The 10,452-nt window shown below is 40.8% G+C and overlaps 1 protein-coding gene across 1 annotated transcript in view; it reads right to left on the reverse strand.

Moving 5' to 3' along the window:
* camsap2b (calmodulin regulated spectrin-associated protein family, member 2b) overlaps nt 1-3,240 on the reverse strand; it is a 29,690-nt gene extending 26,450 nt beyond the window's left edge. Inside the window, exon 1 of the mRNA XM_084707367.1 lies at nt 2,571-3,240. Coding sequence (XP_084563493.1) covers nt 2,571-2,712 — 142 coding nt within the window. The 5' untranslated portion in view covers nt 2,713-3,240. The remainder of the gene's footprint in view (nt 1-2,570) is intronic.
* Nucleotides 3,241-10,452: the final 7,212 nt, after the last annotated feature.

Here is a 10,452-nt window from a genome sequence, read left to right on the forward strand (position 1 = left end):
TCCATAACTTCATAGCTTCATCCATAACTGTTTCATAACTGTTTCCTAATGTAATACTGTCATGTTTTTATTGAGATGTTATTGTTGCTCTGTTTTGTGGCACTACAGCTGAAGTATTGTCACTGTTCACTCTGCTTAATAGATGCGGTTACTGTGCACTGTTCCAGGTAAACACAGACCGCTATTTGACCACCAAAATCCTGTTAGATCTCTTCCCTGCTGACCCCTGGCCTGGTGCTGTGTTTGCATGTCGCTCTGGATAAAAGCGCCGGCTGAATGAATCAAATGTAAATAAAAGCCGCTCCTTTGTGTCGGCCATCACAGGCCCTGGACAGGAAGTGACTGTCACAGGAAGTACACACACAGGGAATACCCCTCCCCTGTAGGCCAGGGAACTTAGACACACACACTCATACAGATGAACCCTCCTCTCCTGTAATCCAGGGAACACACACACTTTGACCAGAACCACTCTGCAGTGGCTTGGTTCCATCAAAAGGTTCTGTTGGGCTCGAGCTCCACTTATAAAGGTCACAGTTCTGTTCTAGCTCTAAAGGCCAAGGTTCTATTTTGTTCTATTTCTACGTCTTGAAGCCATCCAGCGTTGGCAGTGATTCCGACTGCCTGTGGAGGATTCCAGCTCGTAATGACAGAACACAGGTGGGTGACTGTTGTTTTAAGCCAGGCAGAGACAGGGGCATCCCCTGTGGGTCCTTCACGAGGGCTGGAGCTGTCCCCAAAGGCCCTGTGATGTAACTGTCACACACACACTTCTCTGGGTATCTGTAAAGAAACACGCCACATACTGTGCTGACACCAGGGGAAAGATTCTGTATGTCTGCTTGGGACAGAGCTTCAATCACACACTCTCTCTCTCTTCTACACACACACACTCATACACAGCTTCACTCACACACACACACACACACACACAAACACACTGCTATTAAAAGTCCAGGACCTAGAGGGATAGATCCAATCAGTGTGAAACGATATAAATCGCTGGACGTACAATAAAGAACATTCCATTTGTCTGTCTGCTTGTCTGCTTGTCTGTCTGCCTGATCCATGACTGAGCAATTCTGTTCTATTGCATCTCTGTGTGTGTGTTTGTGTGCGTGTGTGTATATGTGTGTGTGTGTGTGTCATAGTGTATCCATTGGAGTGGTCCTTACACACTGTAAATACAAGGATTACAAGGTTATTAATCAGGAGAGTTTGGACAACTTCCACTGCCTCCAAACCTCCAAACCAGGCCAGACAAGCTAGCCTCCAAACCTCCAAACCAGGCCAGACAAGCTAGCCTCCCTAGCCTCCAAACCAGGCCAGACAAGCTAGCCTCCTAGCCTCCAAACCAGGCCAGACAAGCTAGCCTCCAAACCTCCAAACCAGGCCAGACAGCTAGCAGAGCAGCCCTCCTATGAACAGGGCTGCAGTTGTCATCGATGCAGCCTGGCTCAGAGCTGAATGTGTGTCACTGGGAGAAACAGGAAACAACAAGGGGCTTCTGGTATGCTAATAGCCCTCGAGATCCACAAGCAAAGGCCTGGGGCACGCTTCAACACTCTTCCATCTGACCTTCCCTCCTTCCTTCCAAGAAGAGGGTTCCTGCTGGGGATAGGTTCCAATACTCTCTTCAATATGACCTTCCCTATCTTCCTTGTTGCTGACAGAAAACCAGCCTATAACCTGTCAAGTTTCAGTCTTTAGCTCTCTCCCAATTTCCACCTCCATTTCTGTCTCCCTCTCTCCTCATCTCCATTGCTGTCTTTCTGTCTCTCCCCATCTCTCTCTCTCTCTCTCTCTCTCTCTCTCTCTCTTTCTCTCTCTCTCTCTCAAACACATGTAGTTGAAATACAGTTCTGTTCCTAACCTACATTCGGAACATGGAATTAGTTACTTTACGAGGTTTACCGTTGGACTCGCCTTTTTCCTATAAGCACACTCGCGCACAACGGCGGTACCACAGTGGGCCTGTCATTCGCGAGCCACTTGAATGCCTTCTCTGAACGAGTTATTTTCTGGCGCGCGCCACAGTCAAAGGAAACGTACACACATTATGTCACGTCTCCATTAATCGCTCGAAATGGGGGCTTTTTCTTCTGAGAATAGGTTGTGGAACGATCCGTAGTATTTCAAAACATCTCAAATAGTCTTTAAGGATAATAACGGTCCAGACCACTATGACGACCCGCAGTGTGTGAACTGCCTTAAGGTTTTCCCAGCAACAGGCCTGTAAGGATGCGTCTTACACGCAACAGTTTGTCAACTGCTCAGGATTATTTTAACAAATCAATTGAAGCGCGAAAGTGTAACTAATAGACCTAATTATCTTGTTAGTTCGATTAACTGTCTGTAGACTGATTTAGCGGTGGTATTGAGGATGTTGTGGTTATTGATGATGATGGTTTTTGGGCATAGGCTATACGCTAACTGGGAACACATCGATTGCGCCAGAACAGGCCTTAATGTTGTTAACAGTGAACGCTGGCCTAATAATGTGTTAGTTTCTCTCAAAAACATGTAATTTCAACCGAAAACACTCAACGGGAAGAAAAGGCGCCACCTACCCGACCCAAAGGCTTTGGCCACGAGCCATGTCAGGCTGCAGGATATCTTTGCTCGTGTGAAATCGTAGTGATCAAATGCTTTGATCGCTGGCACAATAAACGTCCGTCTCATCCCCTTGGTGTCTGAAACCGCATCTCCCATTTTCACGCCTGAACAGCTGGCTCCCGTTACTGAGAGAGGCAGGTCGGTTAATCTAGCGGAATTTCACCGACTGCGGATGACATCCCGTCCAAAGGAATTCAATGCACCAATTTACCGTTTCCTAAAAACTTTGCGTGCGAATAACCTACGCGGTGCACAGATTGATACAGTTGTCTCCCGGCGTCTTCTCGCGCTCACAAGACGACCATCTTAATTTCAGTGTCCGACTGTCCAATTTTCTGACTCGCGAGCGAGAAGAGAGAGCCAACTGCAGTAGTTTCGAAGATTTTTCACCCATTCCCCGACACTATCTTCAGGTTCCCAAGCATAGCGGCTCAGAACGCGGCGTAACGCGATTTTTACACAGATGAACAGCAAAATACATCTCCTGGGCACAGTTTCGTAAACGAAAACAAACGGCTGTCCATTCCGACGCGTTTTAGACTTTTTTCCCCCCTCCCTAGTAGTCTAACTGCTTCCTTCCACCTCAATCTCCGCGTCGACTCCTTTGCGCTTTTCCTGCCGCACTGGTCCCAAAAGCAGAGGCGAGAGCAGCAGAGAGCGCATGCGCGGGACCTTCCCAGACGTTCCACAGACTCATCACAGAACTCGGATCTGCGATGTGACGCTCGTGCACAGTCCGGGGGACAGTGCGTGAATGTGCTGGTCTTAAAACCTAAAGCGGCACTGGGGTTGTAAATGGACTTGACGTCCGAATGGCTTTTCCTAAGGGAGAGACAGTCGTTGAAATCAAGTGCTTTTATTCTTCATCCCTACTTTCACAGGTCTGAACTGAAGCCGTGGGCTGCTGACAGCATTTGCGACTGAAAACTCAAATGGGGAATTTGCTGGAATACCATTAGTGAAGAAGATATACAGAGTCCAAGGAAATAAAGTGTGTTTTGTGTCTGTACTTCTGATCACTACGCCAGATACTTCACGATGCCAGGACACTACATCACTATGAATGAACGGTATTGAAAATATATCTTCTGACCCCTTGTTGAAAGAGTGTTTTGAAGTCACGTTTGTAATAAACATTTCAGTCTGAGATATAAACTGTGTTAGAATGAGATCAGATCTGAAGAGTCCAGATAAAGTTTCTTGACACCAGAAGTTTGGAGTTTACTTTTCTTTCTATTATTATTTTTATTTTTTTACTGTTTTACTTCAAGATATTCAACAGTGTTGGTCATGTGAGCTTTATCCATACAGACTTATGCGTGTATTATCTAAGAATCAATGACGTAGGTAGAGAGAAAGATAGGGAAAACACAAAATAAAAATAGCGTGGGAAATTGTTTTGGAACTGTGAGTTTCTTCGTTATGTGACGTATTATTAATAAACCATATTCAGATAGATATTTATATAAATATTTAAGATATAGTTTTAACCTTCGACGTCAGCTTGTCAGTGCGTTACAACCAGGACAACGCCGTCATCTAGTGGCCAGTGATGAAACTTGCAAAGTTCAGATAAAAAAGTCTGTAATGAGAATCTTTACCCAGTAGATGGCAGTGTACTGTAATTTAAGCGCAGAGGCGAATGCTCCAAGATTGTAAAATGAATGTCGAGTTTAATCGCCAAGTAAGTGTACACGAACAAGCATTTTACTGTGGTGGGCAGGTTCATACAGTAAACATGTAATAAACATATAAAATCTTAAAATATGCATGCAGTCCATAAATATCCAATATAAAAATGTATAAACGTTTTTTTTTAAGTACAAGAACATACTGACAAAACTACAATATAAAATATAAAATAAAACTTAAAAGTAAAGTACGAGTGTGCCTGCCTCCAGTCTGTCCACCTTATACTAACGTGTTATATCTTATGAGACAAGTCTATAATAATGACTTTTCTCTGTTGCCAAGGTAGCGCCACACTTTCTTGCCTTCCATCTGGTACGTATAACCTTCCTTTGTTAAAGGCCATCCCCAAAACACACACACACATGTGCACACCCTCTACTCGCCCAATATAATCTTTACAGAGTGATTGACTCATTTCTCCTGAAAATCCCTTGATCCAACCTTAATCAACCGGCTCCTGCACCGGTTGCAGTGACTCCTTTCCACCAGCAGAGAGAAGGACCCCCGAAGCTCTGTCAGAGCATGGGCCAAGCAAGTGTAAATGAACAGTTCAGATATTTACACACTGTAGACTAGGGGTGGGTGGATCGTTGTAAAGTACTGATAGTATTGATATGGTATCAGTATTGATCGATTGATCTCCCGTAACATGCAAAGGGTCTGTCCTGCCATCATGTGTGTTCTTTTCTGTGTTTTTTTGGTCACAATGATCAACCTGAGATCATATGGTGATGTAGTCTCTTTTCTAGCAAAAGTCCAGACTAGTGTGAGTTAGAGTGTGGTCACAGACTCTGACGGCTAAAGCTCCCTGTCAGAAATGATGACCTTTGTGGTAATGGCTCTATGATGACTCTAAATCAGACAAAATGGCTCAAAATTTGTGTGAATCGATGAAATAACTACCCAAAACCATCTTTCGAAGTTTTAATACCTTTGGGAAGCAGTTACAGTGGGAACACTGTTTTTAAAGAATGTGTTATCCCACTGTAACTGCTTCACGAAGGTATTAAAACTTCGAAAGAAAGTTTGGGGTAGTTGTTTCATCAATTCACACTAATCTGTTGACATTATTTCAGATTTAGAGTCATCATAGAGCCATTAAAACAGAGGGTCACCATTTCTGACGGCCGTCAGAATGTGTGACCCACAACAAAAGATTTTTAAAGAATGTGTTTTCCCACCGTAACTGCTTCCCAAAGCTATTACAATTTCGAAAGATGGTATGGGGTAGTTATTTCATCAAGTCACACTAATCTGGAGCCATTTTTTCCTATTTAGAGTCATCATGGAGCCATTAAAACATAAAGTCACCATTTCTGACGGCCGTCAGAATGTGTGACCCACGAAAAAAAAAAGATTTGTTATTTGATATTTTAAGAATGTGTGTTCCGACAATAACTTCTTCCCTAAGGTATTAAAATTATTATATGTTTTGGAGTATAGTTATTTAATCAATTCACACTAATCTGGAGCAATTTTTTCGGATTTAGAGTCAACACAGAGCCATTAAAACAGAGGGTCACCATTTCTGACGGCCGTCAGAATGTGTGACGCACAACAAAAGATTTTTTAAGAATTTGTTTTCCCACCGTAACTGCTTCCCAAAGCTATTAAAACTTCGAAAGATGGTTTGGGGTATAGTTATTTAATCAATTCACACTAATCTGGAGCCATTTTTTCGGATTTAGAGTCATCACAGAGCCATTAAAACAGAAGGTCACCATTTCTGACGGCCGTCAGAATGTGTGACCCACAACAAAAGATTTTTTAAGAATGAGTGTTCCCACCGTAACTGCTTCCCAAAGCTATTGACATTTCGAAAGATGGTATGGGGTAGTTATTTCATCAAGTCACACTAATCTGGAGCAATTTTTTCCGATTTAGAGTCATAACAGAGCCAGTAAAACAGAGGGTCACCCTTTCTGACGGCCGTCAGTATGTGTGACCCACGAAAAAAAAAAGAATTGTTATTTGATATTTTAAGAATGTGTGTTCCCACAATAACTGCTTCCCAGAGGTATTAAAACTTTGAAAGATTGTTTGGGGTATAGTTTTTTAATCAATTCAAGCTAATCCGGAGCCATTTTTTCGGATTTAGAGTCATCACAGAGCCATTAAAACAGAAGGTCACCATTTCTGACGGCCGTCAGAATGTGTGACCCACAACAAAAGATTTTTTAAGAATGAGTGTTCCCACCGTAACTGCTTCCCAAAGCTATTAAAATTTCGAAGGATGGTATGGGGTAGTTATTTCATCAAGTCACACTAATCTGGAGCAATTTTTTCCGATTTAGAGTCATAACAGAGCCATTAAAACAGAGGGTCACCATTTCTGACGGCCGTCAGAATGTGTGACCCACGAAAAAAAAAAGAATTGTTATTTGATATTTTAAAAATGAGTGTTCCCACCGTAACTGCTTCCCAAAGCTATTAAAATTTCGAAAGATGGTATGGGGTAGTTATTTCATCAAGTCACACTAATCTGGAGCCATTTTTTTGGATTTAGAGTCATCACAGAGCCATTAAAACAGAAGGTCACCATTTCTGACGGCCGTCAGAATGTGTGACCCACAACAAAATATTTTTTAAGAATTTATTTTCCCACCGTAACTGCTTCCCAAAGCTATTAAAATTTCGAAAGATGGTATGGGGTAGTTATTTAATCAAGTCACACTAATCTGGAGTCATTTTTTCCGATTTAGAGTCATCATAGAGCCTTTAAAACATAAGGTCACCATTTCTGACGGCCGTCAGAATGTGTGACCCACGAAAACAATTGTTTTTGTTATTTGATATTTTAAGAGTGTGTTCCCACAATAACTTCTTCCCTAAGGTATTAAAACTTCGAAATATGGTTTGGGGTATAGTTATTGAATCAATTCACGCTAATCTGGAGCCATTTGTTCGCATTTAGAGTCATCACAGAGCCATCAAAACAGAGGGTCACCATTTCTGACGGCCGTCAGAATGTGTGACCCACAACAAAATATTTTTTAAGAATGAGTGTTCCCACCGTAACTGCTTCCCAAAGCTATTACAATTTCGACAGATGGTATGGGGTAGTTATTTCATCAAGTCACACTAATCTGGAGTCATTTTTTCCGATTTAGAGTCATCATAGAGCCATTAAAACATAAGGTCACCATTTCTGACGGCCGTCAGAATGTGTGACCCACGAAAATAAAAAGATTTGTTATTTGATATTTTAAGAATGTGTGTTCCGACAATAAATTCTTCCCTAAGGTATTAAAACTTCGAAATATGTTTTGGGGTATAGTTATTTAATCAATTCACACTAATCTGGAGCCATTTTTTCGGATTTAGAGTCATCACAGAGCCATTAAAACAGAAGGTCACCATTTCTGACGGCCGTCAGAATGTGTGACCCACAACAAAATATTTTTTAAGAATGAGTGTTCCCACCGTAACTGCTTCCCAAAGCTATTTAAATTTCGAAAGATGGTATGGGGTAGTTATTTCATCAAGTCACACTAATCTGGAGTCATTTTTTCCGATTTAGAGTCATCAGAGAGCCATTAAAACATAAGGTCACCATTTCTGACGGCCGTCAGAATGTGTGACCCACGAAAAAAAAAAGATTTGTTATTTGATATTTTGAGAATGTGTGTTCCGACAATAACTTCTTCCCTAAGGTATTAAAACTTCGAAATATGTTTTGGGGTATAGTTATTTAATCAATTCACACTAATCTGGAGCCATTTTTTCGGATTTAGAGTCATCACAGAGCCATTAAAACAGAAGGTCACCATTTCTGACGGCCGTCAGAATGTGTGACCCACAACAAAATATTTTTTAAGAATGAGTGTTCCCACCGTAACTGCTTCCCAAAGCTATTTAAATTTCGAAAGATGGTATGGGGTAGTTATTTCATCAAGTCACACTAATCTGGAGCAATTTTTTCCGATGTAGAGTCATAACAGAGCCATTAAAACAGAGGGTCACCATTTCTGACGGCCGTCAGAATGTGTGACCCACTAAAAAAAAAGAATTGTTATTTGATATTTTAAGAATGTGTGTTCCCACCGTAACTGCTTCCCAAAGCTATTAAAATTTCGAAAGAAGGTATGGGGTAGTTATTTAATCAAGTCACACTAATCTGGAGCCATTTTTTCCTATTTAGAGTCATCACAGAGCCATTAAAACAGAAGGTCACCATTTCTGACGGCCGTCAGAATGTGTGACCCACGAAAAAAAAAAGATTTGTTATTTGATATTTTAAGAATGTGTGTTCCGACAATAACTTCTTCCCTAAGGTATTAAAACTTCGAAATATGTTTTGGGGTATAGTTATTGAATCAATTCACACTAATCTGGAGCCATTTGTTCGCATTTAGAGTCATCACGGAGCCATCAAAACAGAGGGTCACCATTTCTGACGGCCGTCAGAATGTGTGACCCACAACAAAATATTTTTTAAGAATGAGTGTTCCCACCGTAACTGCTTCCCAAAGCTATTTAAATTTCGAAAGATGGTATGGGGTAGTTATTTCATCAAGTCACACTAATCTGGAGCAATTTTTTCCGATTTAGAGTCATAACAGAGCCATTAAAACAGAGGGTCACCATTTCTGACGGCCGTCAGAATGTGTGACCCACGAAAAAAAAAGAATTGTTATTTGATATTTTAAGAATGTGTGTTCCCACTGTAACTGCTTCCCAAAGCTATTAAAATTTCGAAAGATGGTATGGGGTAGTTATTTCATCAAGTCACACTAATCTGGAGCCATTTTTTCCTATTTAGAGTCATCACAGAGCCATTAAAACAGAAAGTCACCATTTCTGACGGCCGTCAGAATGTGTGACCCACGAAAAAATTTGTTTTTGTTATTTGATATTTTAAGAGTGTGTTCCCACAATAACTTCTTCCCTAAGGTATTAAAACTTCGAAATATGGTTTGGGGTATAGTTATTGAATCAATTCACACTAATCTGGAGCCATTTTTTTGGATTTAGAGTCATCACAGAGCCATTAAAACAGAAGGTCACCATTTCTGACGGCCGTCAGAATGTGTGACCCACAACAAAATATTTTTTAAGAATTTATTTTCCCACCGTAACTGCTTCCCAAAGCTATTAAAATTTCGAAAGATGGTATGGGGTAGTTATTTAATCAAGTCACACTAATCTGGAGTCATTTTTTCCGATTTAGAGTCATAACAGAGCCATTAAAACAGAGGGTCACCATTTCTGACGGCCGTCAGAATGTGTGACCCACGAAAAAAAAAAGAATTGTTATTTGATATTTTAAGAATGAGTGTTCCCACCGTAACTGCTTCCCAAAGCTATTAAAATTTCGAAAGATGGTATGGGGTAGTTATTTCATCAAGTCACACTAATCTGGAGCCATTTTTTCCTATTTAGAGTCATCACAGAGCCATTAAAACAGAAGGTCACCATTTCTGACGGCCGTCAGAATATGTGACCCACGAAAAAAAAAGATTTGTTATTTGATATTTTAAGAATGTGTGTTCCCACAATAACTTCTTCCCAAAGGTATTAAAACTTCGAAATATGTTTTGGGGTATAGTTATTTAATCAATTCACACTAATCTGGAGCCATTTTTTCGGATTTAGAGTCATCACAGAGCCATTAAAACAGAAGGTCACCATTTCTGACGGCCGTCAGAATGTGTGACCCACAACAAAATATTTTTTAAGAATGAGTGTTCCCACCGTAACTGCTTCCCAAAGCTATTTAAATTTCGAAAGATGGTATGGGGTAGTTATTTCATCAAGTCACACTAATCTGGAGCAATTTTTTCCGATGTAGAGTCATAACAGAGCCATTAAAACAGAGGGTCACCATTTCTGACGGCCGTCAGAATGTGTGACCCACGAAAAAAAAAAGAATTGTTATTTGATATTTTAAGAATGTGTGTTCCCACCGTAACTGCTTCCCAAAGCTATTAAAATTTCGAAAGATGGTATGGGGTAGTTATTTCATCAAGTCACACTAATCTGGAGCCATTTTTTCCTATTTAGAGTCATCACAGAGCCATTAAAACAGAAGGTCACCATTTCTGACGGCCGTCAGAATGTGTGACCCACGAAAAAAAAAAGATTTGTTATTTGATATTTTAAGAATGTGTGTTCCGACAATAACTTCTTCCCTAAGGTATTAAA

This window comes from Hypomesus nipponensis, chromosome 10, assembly GCF_054491055.1.
Source record: "Hypomesus nipponensis isolate SF chromosome 10, ASM5449105v1, whole genome shotgun sequence".
Classification (NCBI taxonomy): domain Eukaryota; kingdom Metazoa; phylum Chordata; class Actinopteri; order Osmeriformes; family Osmeridae; genus Hypomesus; species Hypomesus nipponensis.